This window comes from Rhipicephalus microplus, chromosome 10 (genome assembly GCF_043290135.1).
Source record: "Rhipicephalus microplus isolate Deutch F79 chromosome 10, USDA_Rmic, whole genome shotgun sequence".
Classification (NCBI taxonomy): Eukaryota; Metazoa; Arthropoda; class Arachnida; order Ixodida; family Ixodidae; genus Rhipicephalus; species Rhipicephalus microplus.
In genome coordinates this window covers 99,128,552-99,153,562 of record NC_134709.1, presented here as the reverse complement: position 1 = coordinate 99,153,562, position 25,011 = coordinate 99,128,552, and the positions used below count along the sequence as shown (strand labels likewise).

Sequence of the window (25,011 nt, the reverse complement as noted above, 5' to 3'; positions counted from 1 at the left end):
AAAGAAATTAAGTAATATTTACTGACTTAGTATTTTGTTAATTACTGACTTAATTGCACCCAGAAGAACTTTGGCACGGCTTTAAAGCAACTAAGTTACTGTAGTTCCCAAGTTTAAATTTGCATTCAGGGTATTAGAAGTAATATATTGAGTTTTGTGTCATTTCTTGATGCTTAAAGGAACACTAAAGTCAAATAATAATTTACATTAGAGTGAAAGCTCAATGTATGACAACATCTAAAACAACAATATTATCAACAACAGTGCCCTACTTACCGAGAAATTAAGGTAAATGCATAAGAACACATGCGTAGGACATTCTCAAAATGATCCCGATTACATCTGACGGACCGCCTACAATTAGTCACTATTAATCAATCTAGCTGCATAAATAAAGAACCTCTATGCATCAAGAGGCATTGGAATGCTGCTTGTTCGTTTCTGTTTGATTCATGGAAAAAATAACAGCCGGACGTTACTATGGGGAATGGCACGAGTGATTCAAAAAGTCAATTTTCGCGTAGTTACACTGGACAAGTGGTGCCATCTAGCGGGGCACATTTGAACAAAAAAAACCTCTGCAATCTCTGAGCCAATGGCGGGAAATTGATCAATTGCCATTATTGCGACAGTGTCTCCCGCTGCTTTCGGTCTGCTGCCACTAGCGCAGTAATGTCGAGCAACGTTGTTCACGACAACAGTGACGTGAGTCGGTCCGGTTGCTGCGCTTCTTGGGGCGGGAAATTTGAAGTGCGCTAGCTTGATGCGGACCACTCAAACGTGATTTTATTTTAAGATAGGCTCTTCCTTGCCACAAAAGTAACACTATGAGGTTTCTGTGCCGCTATTTCAACAATCAACGTCGGCTTAATAGTCAAGTTGATTTAAGTTGATTTTATTTATTTAACCATGTGATAAAACACATTGTATACGTGGTTTGGTTACCTTTAGTGTCCCTTTAAGGAGGGGATGCTACTCTTTGAATCTTTCTTTAAAATTCTTTGTTGATCTAGTTGAAACATGCCAAGTACATATATACTGTCCATGTGCTAGTTTCAATAAGCAGTTATTTTTGCAGTATGACATCTAGTCTTTAGAATACCGAACATTTCATATGCTGTTTTCTGGGCAAGTTTTTTCTCTCTCTCTCTCTCTCTCTCTCTCTCTCTCTCTCTCTAAACTAAGAGCAACATATGAAATAATGCGAAGTTGGTTGCTTTGCTGCATGCGTATCAAAGTTATTTCGAGAAGCAAAATGAGGTAGGAAAAAAAATGTGTGCGTCAGCTTGCTTGCCTCTTGAGAGCAGGTCCCAAGCTATCAGCCTGGGGAATTTGAGGCATATTGAATGTTTCTTCATTACAGTTGTAGTCATCGTTATATCTTTTGAAGTACAACTTTTAAAAGTTTTTCATGAAAGCTGGCGACCTACATTGAAGGAACACTAAAGGCAACTATTAAGTTGACTTTGATTGTTGAAATAGCGGTCCGAAAATCTTGTAGTGTTACTTTCGTGCAAAAGAAGCGCTTCTTTTCAAATAAAATTGTGTTTTAGTGGTCTCCGTTGGGTTAGAGCACTTCAAATCACCCGCCTCAAGCAGAACGTCTCACGTCGCTGTGTAGAACAATGCACGGCTTTACTGCGCGGCTGCCGACACCAGTAGCATCAGAACTAAGGTAGCAGAAGCCAGAGCAGCAACAACGGCCATTGAACAATTTCCTGCCATGGCCTCTGCGATGACAGACATGCATGGTTCAAATGGGCCCCGCTAGAGGGCACGACTTATCCAGGTCAACATGGCGAGAATTGAATGTTTGAACCACTCGCGCCATTCCCCATAGTAACATCTGGCTGATCTTTTTTCCATGAATCAAACAGAAACAAGCAAGTAGCATTTTGTTAAGTCTGTTGATGCGCAGAAAGTTCTTTATTTAGTACAGCTAGTTCAATTACTAGTGAATAATTGTAGATAGTATGCCTGACGTCATCGGAATCATTTTGCGAATGTCCTGGTCATGGTGCATGTGGTCTCGTGCATTCACCTTAATTTCTCGGCAAGGAGGGCACTGCTGTTGATAGCATTGTCATTTTAGACGTCATACGTTGAGCTTTCTCTCTCACATAATTTGTTATTTGAATTTAGTGTCCCTTTAAAGAGGTGATGGACAATTTCACTTCAGTATTGTGAGTGGAGGCTGTATTTGCAGATATGCTGAAAATGACATTGACTTTTTTTTATTCTCTGCATCCTTTCATAAGATTACCTGTGGGCAGGCACATGAATAATGTCATGGAGTAAATTGCAATCTCAGAAAGATGCATGATGTCTTAGTTTTGTCTCGTTAGAGGACGTCATCTTATAGGTGTGGTGCACACAGCCCCATCTTTAGTGTCCTGTGTTGCGTACTCTCAGAAAGAGTAATATTGTAGATGCTTGGTATGCAGAACAGGTTCTTTTCAGCCATGCTTTTGTTTTGAGTGTTCTCATAATATAGTACCGCTAGGTCTTGGTTGGAGTTGCATATGTCCAGATCAAGCGTAAGTAGATCTTGCGTACATCCCAAATGCATGTGCACATCTCATTGAAATGTAGAAGTCTTTGTTTGTACTTCAGAATAGAACAACGAACTTTATTTTAAGTTATGTTATATTAGTAGATATACTGGGGCTTCCAAGCCTTTGTTATTTTCTAGTTGGTTTTTGAGAGGGGGAAGAAAAAAAACAATGATGGAACTGAAATAGAACATAGTATGTAGCCGCTCATGTTTAAACCCTCGTAGATTGAGTGCTCGGGACTGTTCTTAATTGAAACAATATCAGAACGCCCATTTTTTATTACCTTGACAATCAGAATAGTTTATTAGGTCAGCTTTATGTGCCTGCTTGTTTTGAAGGGGCGTGTAGTTGAGGCAATTTAACAGGCATGCCCGATGACTGGAACATCATCACAGAATCGCCACATATGCCATATAGCCAACGCATAGATAAATCTTTAATTTCGTCCTCATGGGAGCGAATCTTGGGTGCCGATTCGCTTGCAGCCATAACGCCTTTCAAGGTTGTCTTCATCATTATGCAAGGTGTGACACAGTCAATCACTTGAAATATTGTGGCGAAGCATAATAAGAATGTAAAGGTTTCAGTATTGTATAAGTAGATGTGCATTCAACTACATTTACAGCCACCCGCTGTTTTGTGTCACAGCATGATTTCTGAGGCACCTAGTGACTGTAATGGCTAGCCTTGATCACTAATGATGCAGTGGCAATGGTGATTTAAGCCGTTACGGGCAATAAAAGGCACATATTTGTCATTATTTTAATATTGCATGATATTGCTGACAATTTAATGGTTCCTCAGGAGCCTGGAAGATTGCAGGTTCCCTGCGTAATGCTTTGTTTATGTAGTGATGGCATCTGTTTAATTGAAGCAGCCACAATTGGCTTCTGAAAGTTTCTGGCTTGTGTGAGAAAATCATATTGCTGAGCGGTTTGTCCCCCAGCAGGCTAAAAAAGAAGGAGGTGTTCTTGAAATGGTGATGACGCCGTGTGGACATTTAAAAAATACATTGCTGCGCTAGTTGGGCCATAATCCTCAATATTGGATAGTGCGAAATCATACAACACAAAAAAAGAACGGAGATGCTCAGGACAGGCGCTACTCGTAACTAAGCGTTTTGTGATGTGCGTATGTCTTGCTCTTCCAATCCTGCAGTGTATTTTTGACTGTCACCTGCAATGCATCTACATTGCGCCTAGGGAGACATTTCAGGATAAAGCTTAGTTGCAAGTAGCATCTGTCCTGTGCATCTGTGTTGCTTCTTACTCTTGTACAACTTCGCGTTACCCAACTTTGAAGGCCATCTGGACCACCTGTTTGCAGTGGTGCTTCAAAACAAAGACAAGAAATAGAACACTTTCCATCAGTGATTGTTGCACATCGAGAAACCTGCTTCTTTTCTTTCTTAATAAAATCATTTTGTCTTAAAGTTTTGGTCGCTGCATTTTTAAAAATTTAATATACCTCAAAGGCTCCCTTTCAGAGGGCTTTACATGACAGTAGCATCATATATATATGTAGCGCATTTCATTCAACCAGAAAGCTTTTTAGGGTACGGTACTCTGTAAATGTGAATGCTACCACTTTGTGAAGAGCTCATAAAAATGGAAAACAAGGGTGACGTGTGTCTGTCCAGAAATGAAAGCAACATATGAGTTTGCATAGTTTAGTGTCAATATGCGAGACTGATCGAGTGAATATAGCGTATAGCGCTCACAGACTGAAATGTGACAACTAATGCACATGCTTTAATTTTCAGTTTGCCATCTTCCACATTTAACCGCTTACAGTTTATGTCATATCCACACAATTTCAACTCGGACACTTACATTAGAGCCAGTATTACATTTAGTAGCCCAATTTTTGAGTGACATGATACAGTGGTCTAGAGGCGTTGCAAATGCAGTGGTTGCACCAAAATTTTTGTTGTTACGTTTCAGTCTGTGAGCACTCTAGGTTACATGTTGATGACAGCTTACAGGGCAGGGATATGGAAGTGTGGCAGCCAGAAATTGGTGGTAGTACAATGCCTGATGTATATTTTATAAAACAAAACACTCATTGCTGAGCCAGTTCCTACAGTAATCAGTGCACATTTCATATTGGCACACCTTCGATAATTTTGTCAGGCAACAGCCATCACTGATCTTACTTCATAATCCTGCTTTTCTAATAGTACTGCTTGACCAGCAGTATTTTCCTGGAGTCGCCGCAGTCGTGGCTGAGTGGTTAACGCAATGGTAGTATTTTCCTGGAGGAGACTCTGTGGGACGCCTGGAGCCGTATTCCGTAATTGCTTTCGACAACATTATCACTTTTCGTGACATAGGCTCTCTTTGATCCAACGACTGAAGCGACTACTTGCCTGCCTTTCTTCACCCATACAGTCGGTGTGCTCTAATATAAGTTGCACAGCGATCTCCAAAAGTGATCGTCTTGGAATAGAGGAGGTGTATAGCATTTTTTGATGAAGAACACCCGCTGCACTATGTTTCGGAATGGCTTAGAATATACGACGATTACGTTACATTAAAAGAGGTGTCCTGAAAATGGCATACATACTTAGTGCGCAGGAAATACTCCAATTTAGACTGATAGGATTCAGTTCACAAATAGCACAGACTGTATGGAATGTGTTTCTTCATCATGTCGCTTGATTGGGCAGCAAGAAACATTCACACCTGCCATAGCCTGTGCACCCTCTCCAATGACGGGACTGCAAGATCATACCGTGTCATGGTAGCCTCCTAGTTGGCAGCGTAGTGCACACCACTACTTTTCTGCCTGGTTGCTTCTTGCCATTTTTGTGTTCTGAATTTTATTTTGTTTATCTTGTTTACTGCCTTTTGTGTGCATTTGTGTTATACCATATGCGTTGTGCATGTCCCTTTGCATCTGTGATGTGCATGGACCCTTGTGGGGGGTCTCGCACCTTATTTAGTTTTGATGGGGGGGATCAAAGCTGCCGTTACCAGAGAGGCCAATGTTTGCCAGCTGTGGATGCAGATGTGTAATGCCTAAAGATTGGCACCAGTGTGCAGCTGAGGCAGTATTCTCGGTCATTTGCTTTCGAGAGTGGTGTCGCTTTCAACGAAACTTTGGGTCACGAATCACCAGGTGTGCCAGCATCCACGAGCAACGTTGCCATTGTCCTAGAACACTGTTGCTACAAGATTCTGATGCATTGTAGCTAGTTATGCACAGTGTTGGAAATCTGATTGTATCTCTGAAAGTGACACTCGTAACTACTATGCCTGATGCAGCCCTGCCAGTATTATTCTTACTAAATCTTTCCATATGTCATTCCCATGACTCAGCATTTTTCATGAATTCTTACTGAAGACATGCAGTTTCTCTCAAGGAATTCTGCTTGTTTTGCATATGATTACTGTGGAAATATGTAGAATAGTGGGACAGAGGGGAGAACTTTTCACCACACGTTGCGCACATTGCCACTCTCTGGTCACCGTAGATGAACTCCTGCTGCTTGAAGCCTTGTTTCTGCATGGCACAATGACAGTTTGACAATAATGTGGGGTCCTGCGTTGTATGCTTTTTCCCTCCTGCTTTTTATTTTGAACGCTCTGCGTTGGGTTGTGGTGGGTGTTGCAGACGTTGAAAGAGAGCACAGAGCTCGAAGAGCAGATCTTGAGGTCACCGGTTAGAAAAGAGTCCGTGGGAACGCAGACCAGAGTAAGTGCCTCTTTTGTTCCCTTGCATTTTGTAAACTGCAAGCATGTTTTCTTTTTTTAATTCCTGCTATAGTTTGCACTAGCTGCCAGGGTGCCTCAATGGAAGTTAACTTGCAGTAGTTGTGTAAGAATTTTTTTTTAACCTTTTTGCTGCCGCTGTTGTAGCGGTACATCAGTAACACTGGTACGTTCCCACGTTTTCTCCCTGCAGTGTCACTGATGTACCAGTACATTCTCCGTTATGTGTTCAAAAATTTACACCAAAGTGCAAAGCTGCCGTATCTTGTGTGATTCTGGTGATGGTTGTTCCATGGATGGAAAATCTGTCTAGAAACATGTCTTTATGCCTGTTCTTGCGTGTAGTATTGTCGAGTATGGAGCGACCACACGCGCCCTCCCGTGCTGTGCTCGCACTACTCCTTCGGATGGAGTGACCACACGGCATGCGTGCAATTATGGGTTCAGGGGTATGTAATCTGCCACAGGTTTGCAGGTTCTTTCTCTTTCTCCCTTTGTCGTTGGCTTGTCTGGTGCGGTGTGTGTGAAGTTCAGGTGCCCTCACCGCTGCTTCCTCCCTTGCTGCCATCAGCAGTAAGAGAGTTTGTCGTATCCCCTTCCCACAACTATCCGTCATTTTGACTTCACAATGTGTCATTTCTCTGTGGCTCAAGCCTCCCTGGTCTTCCCGAAACCATGCCAACACTGGGGATGCTTCACGGTTAAGAACACCAGGCAGTGAAAAGGCCGAAGAGGTTCCATATAACAAGAAGCAAATGCAGTCAGTCAGCAGCATTAGCTTAAGAAACACTTATTTTGATGAATTTCACGTTAGTGTAGCACATTCAGAGGGTAGTGTGACTGCTGCGATCTGCATTTGTTGCATTTCTTTTGTGACTACTACTACCCAATCTTTGTGAGTGATTACACAGCCTCTAGTTCAAGCCAAATCCAAAGTCAAAGCAACAGTCACTTTTGCATATTGTTGCCATGGAAATAAAGTTGCCAATGACTCGAGCAATCAAGTTGACGTCCATTCTGGCACCATTCAGACAGCTTGTCTGCAAATGGCTGCTCTCTACAGGCTGTTAGTTTCCTCACCGTTTCATTGTTCTTATTAGTTTATTAGTTCTGCATGCAATGAAATAGCCTCAGGCATTCCATTCTTTCTTTTTTGCCTGAATTATCATGAATCTGCATGTCACAAAGGCTGGCAGTGCATTCACCTTTCACGTGGTTCACATGCCAAGCATTTCGGATCTCACAGATGGGGTCCAGTCAGTGATGACTGTGGTTGCTTCAGCACAGGTGTTGCATGGCAGTGGGAGTTTTTCAAAGGCTGATCTAGTAACTTGTGAGCAACATGAGCACTGAAATTCAGTCAAGTTGCTATTTCACTTGCTGTCAAAAGAATGCTGCAGTGGAACACACATTAGAAGGCTGTCTTGGTCAATTCCGCAATATTTGTTGCTTAAAACACTTATCGCAAGTAAACAAGAACAAAACATATTGATGTTCATGAATGCTATGCACAGATAAGTATTATTGAAGTGCAGCCCAAATACATGCACAATAAATACACACATCATGCAATTGCGACTAGAATCTCTCAACAGACATACATTTGTTTACAGCCACATAGCTCTAGAATGAAATGGTTTGCTAAAGAAAGGATTCCCTACATCCTGGGTGAAATAGCATGCATTGCATTGCGCAATCAGTCCAGCAAAAGGACTTTTGTAATGAAGTATTTTATTAAAGCCAAGCGCTTCATCGTATTTCATTGTAGTCCTGAGGTTTCCATTCGTTACGGACTCACTGCGATGCTGGACTGCCACTGCAGGTACGAGAGGAACCGACAACATGCACCGTCTCCACGCAGACAAGTCCAGCCCCGTCTCCACGGCAACACCGCAAGGTTAGCCCCGTCCTCATTTGTGAGCGCTTGTTTGATTCTGTCTGTAACCTTTGCAACAGATGTACAAAACGCGATGGAGAAGATGGAATAAAAAATGCGGCGTTTGAACGTGGAACTATGACCAAACTCGGACATGGCGAATTACCAACTGGAGTTGCTGTTGTCTTTTCCCAACGGATTACCTGCTTGCTCAGTCACATGTGTTGTTTCCGACATAACCTCTAGGCTAAGAATTCTTATACAACTGTGTCACAGCCCCTCCTACAGTATGTACGTGGTATGCTGTGCAGCGGGAAGCGTTGCGGTGTGGTGCACAGCTGCCGCTGCACCACTACATCCTGGAGCAGGCCAAACTGCTCGGCTATCGGCTAGACCTGTTCGAGGATGGCTCCTCGTCGTCGGCTTCCTCGGCGGCCGGCGACTGGGGCCACGACAACGACGACGAAGAAGACTTTGCCGACGACGAGGCCATGAGTGCGCCATCCTCACCGTCATCCTCGCAGGACGAGGGAGACGGCCACGACACGGTGGCGGGTCGCTTCTCTGGTGAGACCTGGTTGGATGGAGGTTTTGCGGTGCTAGTTTTATTGAACTTTTAAACTTTTTATACCAGTTGTAAGATGTGTGTACTGCAGTAGACTATTGGTAAACGGGGATCGTTTAAAATGGAATGGCTGCTTAAATGGAACATTTGTTTTGAATATGATTGGTTTTGTACTTGAAATATGCACCCTTGGTTATCTCTCAGTGAACAGGGCTACTGTAAAAGAGAACATAGTTTTCTGGTCCCTTCAGGTTCTGTTTAACAAGGGCCTTCTGTATATTTATCTGTTCCAAATCAGAACAATAAGCACTAAGTCGGGATAACTTATCAGTTTAGATTGATAAGTTATTTCCTGAGGACCCTAGCAAAGTTAGTTCTGCGATCAGGAGTTTTGCTGTTATAAGGGAGAATGAAAATTCGCATTTCACTTCTGAGTTCCATGCCAGCATCCCAGCTGAATGCCACATGACATCAGAGACTTCAAATGTAGTTAGGTATTTTAATCACTATGGCTCAATAAGTTTTCATAAAACTTGCCTTGTTAAGTAGGGGTGTGCGGACAGTGAAATGTCATTTCAAATCACATTTGAATTGAACACTGCCAAATAATTGCCAAATATATTGAACATCGAATCAAATATGAAATATACAAGATTTCATTAATAATTGAAAGAAATAAAAAGAAGTGAATTCAGCTCATGTTCTCAAGCACATAACACGGTGATTAACGGCCACTGAAAGGCTACTACCAAAAGCACCAGAAGTTCTACACGAGCTGGCCTCAGGTTCTCTCATCGTGTTATTGGCAGTTGAAAACATGCACCCACCAGGCACTTTGGTAGAAAGATATCACAATGCAGTTTAGTAGGCTGATGCGAATAATCGAGTAGTTTGAATGAACGAACAAAGCAGTAGATGGTTATATTAGACATGTAACTTTCAGAAAGGTGGGTTCACTGCATTGAAGGTGTGCCGTGCCGTGAAAGCACTTAAACTCTACACTGCCGCGAAGCCCCAGTTCAAGGTTAGATGAACAAAGTTGACCTCACATCAATTCATCACATCTTAGTTTAAAAGGTTGTTATGCCGACTTATATGCTCCAAGTATAGTAAATTTTAAAATGCATGTCAGGGAGAAATGAGACACAACGCCGATATGCCAGGCCGGCTGTTCTTATTCTGCGTCGTCTTTCTCCTCTTCTATTGTCCTATTAAAGTGGCACGAGAATGGACGAAGTGGCAAATAAAGGCATCAGCAGGTTCTTCAAAGTGTCCGTCGTCTCAAATTGAACTGTAGAACGTTCCGGCAGCCTCTGCTGCAAATTCACCAAAACTTTTGTATCGTCCCATATAAATGAAATATGAACAAGAAATTGCAAAGTAGAATTTTTTTTGTGAGTGATCACTCCAGAACACTCTTGGAACTTTAATTATGTTGTTGCAAAAGGTGGTTTAGGCCCCAAAATTAAGCACACAAGCAAAGTCATGTTGTTGAGCCTAGTGGTCAAAACAAGAAGGTGTTTTTGGTTAAATCTAACTTGTTCATATTTCTACTGTCCGTGACTGTACATTTTCGCCTTGGCGAACTGAAGCTGCAGGCTTATGTGACGCACTTTGGTGTGCAGCCGAGAGTGATAACGGCAGCTGGACGTCGGGCTCCCCTGTGGGGCACCCCGCGGCCACCCAGCATGCTTCCCTGCGACGGGTCGGCCACTCCCGGCCGGATGGTGGAAGCCTGCTGGAAAAGTCACAGGTGCGCACAGTGTTTGTTTTTCATGAAGGGTGACGGCAGGTTTAGGGTAGAGGTCTTTATATATACAGTCAAACCTCGTTAGTGCGTATCCGCTTTAAGCGTACTAGCGGTTAAAACGTAGTTGCGACGAATCCACAACCGAGTCTCATAGAGACTAATGCATTCGCGGACCACTTAGGCCGTAGTGTTCGGCCTATGCCTATTGGTTAGTGTGTACTAACTGCGTACAGCAATAACACTTTGCGCCACAAAATTTTACTGCGCCGCTGAACTTGCAGACACCACAATGTGCCGTGAACGGTTTTCTGTCATGTTGATAAGTGCGGAGATCAGCCGATAAGTTATTCCAACTTCAGCGCAATTGCGGCAATGACATTGCGAGTAATCATCAGGGGAAAAATGAAGGCGACGGGGTGACCACCGACAAACGCGCCGGTGTGACTTATCGCTGGCGAAAAGCCTTATCACAGTAAGCATCCCTGGTTAGCTGCTTGGTCACACATGTGGCGTAGCATCACTTTATGTTCACTGCTTGCTTTTAGTATGCTATTGCCTGAACGTGCTGGGCAGCTGATCGCTGCCGCTTCATTTTACAGCACCGTGTTCAAGCGCGCACCGCTTTACAGAAGCACAAGCAGCTCGCTGTCGGGGAGTTTAGAGCTACGGGTCATAAGCACCGAGAAACCTTGCTGTATTATGTCAATACATGCACCGTACAGCGAGCACAGCACTGTTGTTAGCATGCTGGACGCTTCTATTTAGCGACAGCCCAAACGCACCTCCGTCAGCTGCCAGGACTGCTATAGCATTGCGGAGAGAGCATTGCTTGCAAAAAGGCCTTCGTCGCCGCATTAAGCCAGTAGGCTACTTGCCCAATCTATGTATGGCCTGAAGCAGAGAGGGTGTACTCTACAGCGAGCGGATTGAATTCGGCTGTCACGGTGTGCGCAAAATGAGGGAAGTGCTGCACGCAACTAGCTATGCAGTAAACGATTTGGCTCTCTGCAGCTATACCGCATTTTAAAAAAGAAAACTGTGTCAGTTTTTGCTAAGAAGCAGACCGCGGAAAAACTGCATCATGGACAGCTGATTGTGTCCGTTCTGTCGCTGTATCCACGCTGTGTATCCCAGATCCTGCTGTAGTTTTGAAATGCTCCTCAGCGTCTCCACCGCAGGCTATCGAGCGGTTGTGTGAGAGTCAGAAGCTTTCCTGTTCTTTGGCATAAAAAAAGAAATGGCTTTGGGGTGGGCCCTTTAAGCAATACTTCCCATGTCACTGAGTTCCTTTCTTTGTTGGTGGCAATGGCGCACGTCAGGAGATGCAAATTTGTAGCTGGTGGTTAATGTGTAGTACGTTTAGTGCGTAGTTATGCCACTGTCCCCGGCAGGTACGTATTAACAGGGTTTCACCGTATCGATGTACATCTTAGTATGATGTGGCCTTAGTTAAAGTTCTGACATAGTAAGAGGGTGGGGTTACTTAAGCAGCTGATTACCCACTGCATCTAACATTGAAGAAACCTTATTTACATGTTTATCACCAAACATAATTTGAGCGAACATCTAAATCAGCCTGAAATCAGTTTGTTTTTCTGCCTATATTTGTCTGTGTAGCTTTTGAAGCTGGTTCGTTAAGTGCATAAAAAGTGGCCATAGCACTGGCAGGCAGGTACGAAAAAGACTCGAGATAAGCACTACTTTCAACTGAACCCAGTTCAACTGTATTCAGTTGAAAGTTGGTGCTTGTCCCATTATGTCTTCCTCCAAGTGGATTTGGTTGAAAGTAGTGCTTGTCCCGCTGGGTCTTCCTTGTCCTTGCCCTATCTGCTTGCACCATGATACCTCTTAATGCCTATATTCCTATCAGCGTTGTGCCGTAGCCACCTGTTAGCTGTACAACCACTTACGGGGGGGGGGGGGGGGGGGGGGCATATTTTTGCCTTATAGTTAGTACCAATTTTCAATAGCTACAAAAGTAATGAAGGCTTGCGCGTGATTCATGGTTAATGAAATAAGGTTGTTGCAGAGCCAGCAGCTACATACTGATGATTGAAACTCGTGGCCAGGTAATATACTACATTCGTCTGTGTATAGTACACCACAATTCAACTAACCCATTCATCATCAGATTACAAAGTGCCGCTGAAGTATGTCATTATGGCATGTCAGGCTTTCTATTTTATATACACATCTGAACAATATTCAGCACTTGCAGCCATCTTTCTTGAAATAGCAGAAAAACGTCAGTTAATCTTATGGGTTTATGATTAACCTAGTGTTCCTTTAATGGCCATCCATGCCCAATATCTCGCCAATAGACTGATTGCTTGATTCGCAAGTGCGCCTTTCTGCATTCCACATTTGCTGAGCTAGTAGAAGTACCATTTGTAGTTCTAGTTAAGATGGAATGCACGTGCTGTAGCTTTCCCATGAGAACCCTGTTCACATTTTCCACTACATAGAGCAAACGCGCCGCGCTTGTACACACTGTTCACAAGCAACGACTGAACCACAATTTGTTTGTCTTCGATCTGCTTGCGTGCGCAGTCATTCCAGGTGGCGGGTGGCTCCCGGGAGACATCGCCCGCCTTGCGGCCGCTGTCCGCCGAGCGCAAGCCCCCGTCCGAGAGCGACATCGTCCAGTACGCCCAGGACAACCTAAACCGGCACAAGCGGGGCCTGTTCCGGCGCAAGTTCTCCCTGCGAGACATGCTCTCCTGGTCCAAGGACCCCATCCGGCAGCCCATGATTATGACCACTGACAAGTCTCTTAAGCACGACGCCTGCCACCTGTTCAAGCTCATACAGGTGCGTCATCACCTGCCCCGTGCATGCAGTCTCAGAACAGTTGACGGACATTGTGACAGCACCTCTACAGTCACTCCTTCTTTGTACCGTCCCCAGCTGCGTATAACTTCTCGTTTATTACGTGTTACGTGCCCTAGGAACAAAGGAAGCATAATGCGCTTGCGCATACAGATAGGGTACTTATTGCGCTTTTGATAGTGTAAGCCAGTTAGCTGAACCACACAATCAATGTAGGATACTAGCAGATCACATTGTGAAAAAAAAAGAAAAACATTCTGCATCCCATGTAGCATGGTTTTATGCAGGTGCACCATTTCATGCTTTACATCTACCATAGCTGAATCAACATAATCACATCATTGCGTCAGTTTTACTACGGTGCTCAGGCGCTTACACATAGGTTGCAGGTTCACGCCCAGTCATAGACTTTCCGAAAATTAACTAGAGGGAACTCTGGCGTGGCGCTGCGATCGTTTAGCGATTGTGGGAATGATGGGTAGTACACGAATTCGCCTTGTCTTTGCGCTTGCGAGCTTCAAACATATCTGTGGCTTTGTTTGTTGCAGTGTTTCTGTTTTGTTTTGAATAAAAGTACAAACCGTTTTGAGCTTTGCGATACGATTCAAATCGGTGAACTTAAATGATTAAGGTGGTGAAGCATAACTGATAAACTATTGCTTATTGTTGTTTCGTGACAAAACAGCTTAGAGTCATGTGAAGCCAACCAGAGCCGAAAGCATGAAGTTTAGACAAATCCATGTACTACCCATAATTTCCTTGCTAGCTGAAGTGCCATGCGTTGCAGCTTTCATAGACACCAGTGCCAGAGTTCCCTCTAGCGTATTTATAGGAAACTCTATGCACCCAGCCACGGCAGTTGAATTTCGATGAATGAAAGCAAAAAGCTTAAGATGCATGCACTGTGCAATGTCAGTGCATGTTACAAAATCCTGGTGGTCAAGACTTTCAGAGCACTTCGCTGCAGTGTGCCTCATTATTATTGTTTCAGTTTTATGTTTTATTCTGCATGGTTTATGAAGTAATGTAAGGTTGACTTTTCAACTATGACGGTACCTGCACTGTTCGAGACAAATGCAGCAGCCATCTGAACGGCTGTTGCTTTCAGCACTCGTGCTTACTGCTCACGCTTGTGCACTTGTTCATCCTGCCCTCCGTTCAATTGCGTAGGCTTACATGGGTGACCGCAAGTGGAAAGCCACACCCGAGCAGGTATCTGTGGAGATTGCCACACGCGGGTGGAGCCAGGCACCACTGCGGGACGAGCTGTACATGCAGATCTGCCGGCAGACGACGGACAACCCACGCGCCGAGAGCCTACTGCGTGGCTGGGAGCTCATGGCCGTCTGCCTGGGAATTTTCCCACCATCGGCCACATTTCGGCCCTACCTGGAGAGCTACGTCCAGCGGCATCGGTGGGTGCTTGTTGTCTGTTGTGCCGGAAACTGCCCTTTAGCAAGCGGTGGTGCATTTCGCACCAAATTGCTGCCGCCCCCCTCCGTGCAGGTGTTCCAAAACCAGCTCTTCAATGACAGCTGCCGGCCAAGTGCTTTGACAAAAACTGAGCACAAATAAAATATGTACAAAATTCTACCCTAGGGATGAAGTCATCGATTCTGAAGGGGTCACGCAAGTGGTGTATTGTAAATGCATGTCAAAATTATCACGCAGTGTGCCAGTGTTAAATAGATGATAAGACGAAGCGATGGCCAGCCTTAGCTCCTCTTGTTCAATGTCACTTCCTTGTTTACAGTGTGAAACCGGAATGTGAAACTTTTTACTTTCTGCTAGGACAAGCTGATGTGAGGAATGAAAGGGTGTGTTTGACGGTCGAGGAACGAGGTGGCACGCGAGTGCCACGTGAACAGCGATACGCTGGTAGTCGGGATGTGGCACAGAAAATGAATAGTTGTGTGAGCGTGGTTGCTTGTCGTCAAGTGTATCATCGTGCGTAACAAGTGGGGGCTCGTCCGGGATTGACATGGCAACCGGAATGGACAGCGTCAATGTGCAGGAAGAGCTGCTACAGCAGTTGGTTGCGCAAACAAACGGCTCCGCCATACAGCGCGAGCCAATCACGGCTGCCGTCAGACAAAGGCTTATGACAGTGGAGCCCATGTCTGCAAGTGCCATGACAACAGCGGCGGCGGCGACACAGCCGGCGATTGACTATGCTCCATAGGCCCTCAGGAAGTTCCCCCCCCCCCCCCTCGGTTCGCTGGATTTGGCGACACCCGAAGAATTCCTGGACCGCCTCGAGACCTTCTGCTTGGTGACCGGCATCGCCACCGACAAAAGGCTTACGCATATCGTGCCCACTGCACTGGAGGGGAGCGCAAAGTTGTGGCTGCGTTTCGTCAAATCGTTAGCGTCCTGGGAGGACTTCAAGGCAGCGTTCCTTGTGGAATTTTCGTCGATTGATGCAAAGCGGCACCTGAGGCAGGAGCTACAGCTCTGCACCCAGCACCCCGAAGAAGATTTTAAAAAATTTATCTACACGATTGTGGAATTTTATGACAGGATCGGCGGCGAAGTGTCAGACGCAGAAAAAGTCAACCGTGTGTTGTGGCAGATGCATCCGCACTCCAGGATTTGGCAGAGGGCAAGCAGTTCACAAATCTTGCGGAGTTGGCAAAGGCCGCTGACGGCCTCATGGAGCGTTATTGGAGACGATTCCAGTAAAAACCGCCGCCACCTCCAGCCGATCAAGTTGCAAGGGACCTTGCCTTCCGGCCTGCTGTGAACGCGGCTGGCCTGTCAGGAGCGCAGCTCAGAGTAATGGCGGCGGCGGCGGCGCCGTTGCAGCACCTGTCGGCGGCATCATACTGGCCGTTGCACCCCGCGATGATACAGCCATCCTACCACGGAGACCAGCTGCACAGATCACCCGTTTCTACTACCTGGACATATGTCTCTACGCCACCAAAACCGCAGTGATACCAACTGCTCGATGGCAGTGAAATCAGGTGCCACCGCTGCAGAGGCATAGGTCACGAGGGATACAAAAAGAGCAGAAGATCATTAAATGCTGTGTAAATTACCTTTTGGAGCAACACCCTATAAGACATGGCACCAGCCCTTGGACTAGTGCTCCAGTGCTCGTTGCCAAGAAATCTGTTGGCTACCGACTTGCTGTGGACTATCGGCCATTAAATGCACGCACCCGCATACCTGCCCACCCAATGCCCCGAACAGACTGGCTGCTAGCACAATTGGGCCTTGCAATGTGATTTTTGAGCTTTGACCTTTCCCAGGGTTTCTTTCAGAACCCCGTGTCTGAGGCTGACATAGTTAAAACAGCCTTCATCTGCCACCAGGGCACATTTGAGATCACGAAAATGCCCTTTGTGGTGGCTGGTGGCCCAGCAACTTTTCAAACCGCAATGGACCGGTTGTTGCACGGAATCAATCATAGCTTCGCCATGGCTTTTCTGGATGATGATGTCCTCGTCTACTCTGAAGATCTTGAGTGATGTTTAGCATGTTAGGGAGGTGTTGCGGCGCATTGACATTGCTGGCCTTACAATTAACCCTGATAAAATGCAGGTCTGCCATCAGTCCTTTAAGTTCCTGGGTCACATCATCTCCCCTAGGCAGTGCAAACCATAAGAAGAAAAAGTGCAGGCAGTACTGGATTATCCTCGACCCAGCACAATTAAACAATTGCAGGCTTTCCTGAGACTTCCTGGTTATTATCGGAGCTTCATACCGCATTTCTCACTGACGGCACATCCACTCACTGTCCTTCTGAAGAAAAGCGAGCCATGGTGGTGGGATGAGTGTCAGCAGGAAGCCTTCGCTGCGCTCAAGCAATCCTTGGCTCACAATGCAATTATGAGCCTTCCAGATCTAAATCGACCCTTTGTGGTTGAGACGAATGCAAGCGGCATTGGCATTGCAGCTGTTCTACTGCAGGCTGGCCCCGACGGACTGCAGCCCATTTCCTTCATCAGCAGGGTTCTCACAGAAGCCGAAAGCCACTTCACTGTCCAGGAATGGGAATGCCTTGCAGTGGTGTTGGCTGTGGACAAATTCAGGGCATATCTTGAGTTTACAAACTTTGAGATACACTGCGTTCACTCGTCCCTGTTGTGGATGTTCAGCACCGACCAAGCTTCACTCAGGGTCAAACACTGGGTCCTCCGGTTGCAAGCTTTCAATTGCCGAATCAGGCACAGACGGGGGATGGCAAATATACCCGCAGATGCCCTGAGTAGAGCGCCCCTTCAATGTGAGGACCGTCCCAGCGGCAGCTTGCACGAGAAGCTGCTTCCTATTGCTGCACAAGAACCTGAAAAGAAAATTACGTTTGAGCAAGTGGAAGTTGCCTTGGAAGATGATACGACTGCCTGACACCGTGCAACTCGTGCAAGAGCAGGCCCGTGACAGCCGTCTTTCAAAACTGAAAACTGTGGTCCAAGGGGTTACGCTTCCAAATTAAGACCCTGATCATCGCCTTCTCCATGATCTGGATGAAACAACAGAACTAGAGCCAAGTGGCCTGCTTGTTCAGCGAAGAGGCAGCAAAAAGATACCATGGCTGCCCTCTCAGCTCCGGCACCTGGCATTGAAAATGGCACGATTCGTCTGGCTGGGCATGCGGGCAGACATATCAAGGTATGTGCAGGGCTGTGCTATATGTCAGCGCACAAAAGCTCGGCGCAAAAAGCCTGAAGACCTGATGAACAGTCAGTGGGCAACAGCACCCATTGAGAAGCTTAGAGTCGACATTATTGGACCCTTGTCGTCTACACCTCGTGGCCACAAATACTTGCTCGTAGTCATTGACAAGTTCACTAAGTTCCCAGAGCTATTTCCTTTGCGAGCAGCAACCAGTACAAAAATACTAGAGTGTATGGTCAAAGTCTTTTGTCTCCATGGAACACCAGTGGCAATCACCAGCGACAACGGGAAGCCCTTCGTCAGCACATTATGGCGCAATTTCCTGAAACACTGGGGAGTCAGGGATCGGCATACTGTGTCTTACTGGCCGGCTAGACAGATGGTCTAACATCATAATAGCACGATTAAACAGTGCCTACGAGCATACTGCAATAACCACAAACACTGAGACCGTCATATACCCGAGATCGTCAGCCTTGCCATGCGTACTGCAGAGAGCGTAGTCACCGGATATACTCCGGCATTGCTTTGCTATAGCAGAGAGTTGCGCACTCCGTGGGAACCTGCAGTAGACAAGGGGGGCATAGGCAGCGCACCATGCCCTTGCTGCGGAAATCCAGCAGTGTCTTGGAGAAGCCCTAAAAAACACCAACAAGCATCAAGCAGCTGCCTGGCAGACCCAGAGGTCAACTTATGACCATCATTGACAGTCAACAACCATCAGAGAAGGTTACCTTGTGCTCTTGGACACTCATACCTTGAGTATTGCAGTCAAAGTTGCTTCGGCCAAGTTGGCACCGCGGCGAGCTGGACCTTATCGTGTGGTCAGGCAGGTTGGTGAAAATGACTTCATCCTGGGTGATCCAGTTACACAGTGTCGTCGAGCCATTGCCCATGCTGATCAGTTGATACTGTACCATGAACCATTGCTTCTCCCTTCCGCCCCGAAGACGCGATGCGAGGGTGGTGGGGAAAAGTTGTGAGGAATGAGAGGAAGTGCCAGAGGGTTGGGTGTGGTTGACGGCCGGGGAACAAGGTGGCGCGCGAGTGGGGTTGCGTGTGGATCTCTAAGGTTGTGTGTAGTTTACGGTTGAGGAACGAGGTGGTGCGCGAGTGTCACGGGAACATTGAAGGGGCGCACGGGAAGGAGAGAAGCGATACGCGGGTAGTCGGGATGTGGCACGGAGAATAAATGGTTGTGTGAACGAGGTTGCCTCTCGTCAAGTGTATCCTCGTGTGTGACACCGAGTAGCCTATATGCTGCAGAGATACCTATATGATCACTTTCTTGCACCAAGTGTCGTGCTATTGTGCATGATAGGGTTGCCGATCTGTGCTAATTTGGGTACATAAGATTCACGTGATTTGTAGTGGTTTGAGACGGGAAAAGAGTATTGTTTCTGCTTCCCATAAGTTAGTGGGAGCAAGCTCATATAAGCACAACTCGAACTGCTGGTAAAGTAAGAAACGATAGCCATGAATCGACGTCGAATGAAGCATGAATGTGAAATGTGTGACCGCAGATATGTTTGAGTATCCACGACAAAGCCAAGTACAGTGCGACCTTGATTGTACATCCTCCTGTTTTGCAACGGGTTGCATTTTATGGTGAATCGGGTTCGTCTCAGCAAAACCCTCATAAAAATAATGTACACTCAAACCTTATTATAACGAAGTTGCATCTTACGAGAAAGTAAGTTTGTTATATCCAAAAATTTATTGTAAAGATTATTCCTTATTATAAGACTATTTTTCATTTACTTTGTTATAACTGTTACTATATTATATTTGTGTTTGTTATATTGAGGTCTGAGTGTATTAAAAACCTTGATCATACCAATGTTGCTGTATGGGCACTTCCATTCTATTCCAATTTCATTCTGGGAAATTAAAATGTCACCATTCCATTTATTTCAATTTCTCGGAATGAAAAACTTAGCCCATGGGCCCTCCAGAAATGGCTGGACAGTTTAATTTCATTCCTTTGATTCCTCAATGTAGAAAACGCATCTTGATAGTTCGGTCGAGTGAACGTCCCATAAAGCTGCTGTCATCACTTAGAACTACAAAGACTGGGTGGTGTTGTACCTTGGGTAAATGCTAATTGCACTAAAGTAACAGCAACTTCTAAATTAAACTGGCAGTAGACAGCGTCGGTTTAGTTTCAATTCAAGACTGGCTATATAGAAAAGGTTGTCTGTTAATGTACGAAAACACAACTTTGTGTTATAGTAACTACTGAATACAGAAATTGTCCCGGAAAAAAAAAACTGGCAGTGCTTAATCGGTCTTGAGCGAGATCTAAGATCGTCAGCACTGCTTCCTCGATTCTGCCGTCAGTCGCGTCAAACACTTATTAACCACACAGAACATTCTGTGCATGCGGGGAATTCTTCGCTGATCTTAATGTGTCGCTGACTGGCGTGGCACTTTTGCCTAGCTAAGCGCATACAATTTTTTCTTTCGGTATTCGATGCACATTGGCTCAGTTCTGACAGAAGAGTAGCGAGATAACCGTGTCTTCGCACTATTCAAATACATTCGATGCATAAGAAAAGTATTTCACTCCTGTGATACAAATACATTTTGCGAATGTATCTCGATACAGGAACTCATAAGTATCTCTGAGCTGCTACTGCGTCACGATACTGCCCACCCCTGTACTACAAATCATGTGAAGGGTACAAATGACCACCCCGCTAATTCAGTGTAGTCACGAGGGCAGCAGTTTCACTCTGCTATACCCAGTTTTACGACCTCGCGCAAAATAAAAATTTTTTTCTGCCAAGGTTTTCGTATCTAACTTAGTGTTACTTTAATCACACCACCAAAAACCACGCAGCGACTATAATCACCAGTGCCTGTTGTCAGAATGCATGTTGCTGTGCTGAGGCTTCAGGAGAAAGGTGCAATGGCGCCACCTTGCCGCAGATGAAGATTTTCGTGTGTTTTGTCTCGCCGCCGCTGCTTGCTTTTGCTCTCCGCTCGTCCCAGTACCCCTATCTAGTTCACTATACTTTGGGTAGCGGCGCAAGAGCAGGCAGGTGAAGGGGCTTGGGAGGGTATCAATACCATGCATTAAAATCATCATAGGAACCTGCCGCATGCTACCGTGCCTAGGAAGCAACGAGAACCAAGTGGACGTAGTTGCGAAAAGGCAAGCACGCGGGCCATCGAAAACAGACGGATGGATGGATGGATTGATATGGCCTTTAGATAGGGCGGTGGCTAACCCCACCAAGCCGTAATACTTAGTGAACCTAAAGCTAGATTTATTTTTTTTCCCCTTTAAATTGTGAGGTTTAGGCCTCGTACTTTGCAGTGAAGGGTTCAATTTTCACTCGTGCCTTGACTTTAGCCACCAATCAGATAACCTCCTTCTAGTTAATTCTACCCATTAAAGTCTATTTTGCCCTCCCTGTCCCTAAACCCGAGTGCTTTGAAAAACTCTGCACCATCATCCTGAACTATAGGGTGAAGCCCTTTACAGAACATTATCAAGTGTTCGGCAGTTTCCTCTTCCTCTCCACATGCACTGCATACCATGTCTACCCTTTCGTATTTGGCCCGATATGTCTTGGTTCGCAATACTCCCATCCTGGCATCAAACAGCAGAGAACTACCCCGAGTATTATCATAGATCCTTTCCTTGGCAATTTCCTGCTTAAAAGTTCGATAGATCTCTAGTGCGGACTTCTTAATCATGCCGATTCTCCACATTTCGGTCTCAGCTTCCTTCACCTTCTTCTTAACCGTTAATTTTTTTTTGGTTTGGCCCCCTGCTGTTTTCTAAGTATTTACCAGTCAATTCTCTGCTTCGCTTCCTCCACTTTGCATCGACATTCTTCATGCACAAGTAGCTGAATACCTTCCTAGCCAAATGCTCCTCCCCCATTTCTCTCAATCGCTTCTCAAATTTGATCTTGCTGCTAGCTTCCCTGCCCTCAAATGATGTCCATCCCATATCACCTTGTACTCCCTGATTTGGTGTATTCCCGTGAGCTCCTAAGGCAAGCTTATCTATTCCACGTTGCTTAATTTCTAATCTTGCTTGAACTTCTGATCTCATGCACAAGACCGCATTGCCGAACGTCAGACCAGGAACCATGACCCCTTTCCATATTCCTCTCACAACCTCATACCTATTGTAATTTCACAGTGCCCTGTTTTTCATTACCGCTGCATTCCTGTTACCTTTAGTCGTCACGTATATTTCGTGTTCCCTTAGGTACTCGGCCCCATTGCTTATCCATACACCCAGATATTTGTATTTTTCTGTTATCTCTAGCGTGACCTCCTGTATTCTAAGCTCACTACGTTCATTATCATTAAAAATCATGATTGCTGATTTTTCCTTACTGACTCTGAAATCTAACCTATCTCCCTCATTAGCGCAGATGTCCATTGATCTCTGCAAATCTTCCTTGTTGTCGGCCATTAACACTATATCATCTGCATACATCAATGCTGGTAGTGCCTGTTCAATGGGTTTTCCTTGTTTGACGAAAGAGAGGTCCAGTCCACTTCCCTCTAATTTGGCCTCTAATCCTTGTAGGTACATCATGAATAACAAGGTTGACAGAGGACACCCCTGCCTAAGCCCCCGTTTTACCTCTGCAGGCTTGGATACCTGTTTTTCCCACTTTATAACTACCTTGTTACCTTTATAGATATCCTTTAAAAAATTAGTGACTCCATCTTCCACACCTAGTGTGTCCAGTATTCCACACATGTCCTCTTGAACCACGCTATCGTATGCTTCCTTGATATCCAAAAATGCTAGCCACAGGGGACTGTGTTCCTTTTCTGTTATTTCGATGCACCGCGTCAGTGAGAACAGATTATCTTCCAACCTCCTGTGTTTCCGAAACCCATTCTGCAGTTCCCCCAGCACCCCCTCACCCTCTATCCACGCCTGCAGTCTTTCCTTTATAATCTGCATCGCCAATCTGTCGACCACTGATGTCACCGTTATAGGACTGTAGTTGTTTATGTCAGCTTTGTCCCCCTTTCCTTTATAGATTATGCTCATCCTGCTAAGTTTCCATCTATCGGGGACTTCACCATCGATTATTATTTTGCTCACTGCCTCTCTCAAAGCCTGCTTAGACTTCGGACCTAATGTCTTTATCAGCCTAATTGAAATGTCATCTGGGCCTGTTGATGTACTACTAGGAACCCTTTTCTCAGCCCTTTCCCACTCTTGTTGTGAAAATGGAGCCATTGCACCACTTGATTCGTCTTTGTCTATTGTGGTGCATAAAGTACTTCTTTGTTGAAATTTTTCTGTCACCCTTGTTCTTATATATTCAATAGCTTCGTCCCCTTCTATCCTAGCACCTTGAGCTGTAGTTATAAACCTCTGCTCTATGCTTGTCTCATTTCTTAGGGAGTTTAAATGGGTCCAAAATTTCGCAGCTGCCTTTCTATCTTTTTTATGTACTTCTGCCAGCCACTGAGCTCCCTTTCTTCTAATCTTTTCATTGATCAGAAGGGATGCATCCCTTCTACAGCTTAGAAAGATTTCCCATTTTCTTTCAACATCATCTGTCGGTTCAACCCGCTGCTTAGCATGTCTGTGTTCCCTAGAGGCTTCCTGGCATTTTGCTATGGCTCTCTTAACTTCCTCATCCCACCAACTTTTGGGTTTGTGTCTTCTTTTCCGGGGTGTCTTGTCACGTGCTTTAGCAAGCTCTAGCTCAAACAGTCTAATTAGATTCGTGTATGTCCACACTGTTTTATTATCCTCAGTGATTACTTTCTCAATTTGTTTTAGTGGCTATTTCAATTTGCCTTTCTAAATAAAAATTTTCCTGTAGTTGCTCATCTTGTCTCCTTCCCACTTTCACTGCTCTTCCAAGACTCAGCTTCATACGTTTGTGATCACTACCCAGACTTCTGGAGCCTATGTCGATTCCCCTGAGCTATGTCGATTCCCCTGATCTATGTCGATTCCCCTGATCTATGTCGATTCCCCTGAGCTTATCATACATCCTATGTGACATCAGTGCGTAATCTATCGTCGACTGCAGCCTTCCTACCTCGCATGTTATTTGCTCTTCACACTTCTCGGTACTGTTGCAAATAATTAAATCATGTCTTTCGCACATATCCATGATCATTTTGCCGGTTGGGTCGGTATACCCATCTAGACGCCTTGGGTGGCGGTGCGCCATCGAGTGAGCATTGTTGAACCGGAGAGGTGTACACTGGAAACAATGGCGTACACGTCGGCGGCTGCCGGACAGGTCACAAGCTTAAGAAGCAGGGTCCTAAAATTATGAATTGATGTGAGAGTAATATGTTCGTTTAACCTTGAGGCACAGCTCTGCAGCAGCGCGGTTTTTGTAAATACTTTCACGGTATAGCACTACTGTACTGCAGTGAAACCACCTTCACAGTGACAACATGCAGTTAAATGTACAACTGTTCATTCATTCTGAATATTTCCGAATTTCAAACAATTTAAATCCATTTTGAAGCGAATTCGAATACTATAAGATACATTTGTATATTCTAAAGTGCTTGAATATTCGTACCTGCCTCATTAGTTATCAGGTTTATGGCAACATGATAGAGTTTATTTTGAATAGTTGTGCAAAGACCAGTCGTTGCACTTAGCTTTGATGTCATATGCCATTCAATAAGAACTGTACATGTGCGCTTGTCTGTGTCCATTCGTCCTTCATTTTCGTTTGTGCATACAATTACTGCCCAATCTATGTCACATACTTATTGCATCACTGTTGGTGCCAGTGTTAGTAGAGATTCAGTGATGTATGAACTCAACCAACAGGTGTTTTCTCTTTCCTGCTTTTTAGCTTCATGTCTCATGACTTCTGCTGAAGCATCACTCTGCACAGTTATGTCTGAAAAACCTCTTGTATGCCATGTGAGAAATTTTAGAACTAGTGATACGATTGCAAAGGCACATTTAGAAGATTTCAAGAAGTGCTTCGATTAAGTTTTTGTGAATAGTGAATTTCATGTTAAAAAAATTTGAAACAAATAGTGATTTTGGTTGAATGATGTTGAATCAAATTCGAACAGTATATATGACATATAAAGAAAAATGGGCATATTTATCATGGCCTAAGTAA

The 25,011-nt window shown here is 45.0% G+C and overlaps 1 protein-coding gene across 1 annotated transcript in view; it reads left to right on the top strand.

Moving 5' to 3' along the window:
- LOC119181429 (MyTH4 and RhoGAP_KIAA1688 domain-containing protein RhoGAP93B) overlaps positions 1-25,011 on the top strand; it is a 60,791-nt gene that overhangs the window by 12,897 nt on the left and 22,883 nt on the right. The window contains exons 4-9 of the mRNA XM_037432674.2: positions 6,171-6,251; positions 8,091-8,165; positions 8,456-8,711; positions 10,335-10,462; positions 13,010-13,270; positions 14,459-14,703. Of these exons, the coding sequence (XP_037288571.1) occupies positions 6,171-6,251; positions 8,091-8,165; positions 8,456-8,711; positions 10,335-10,462; positions 13,010-13,270; positions 14,459-14,703 (1,046 nt within the window). The remainder of the gene's footprint in view (positions 1-6,170; positions 6,252-8,090; positions 8,166-8,455; positions 8,712-10,334; positions 10,463-13,009; positions 13,271-14,458; positions 14,704-25,011) is intronic.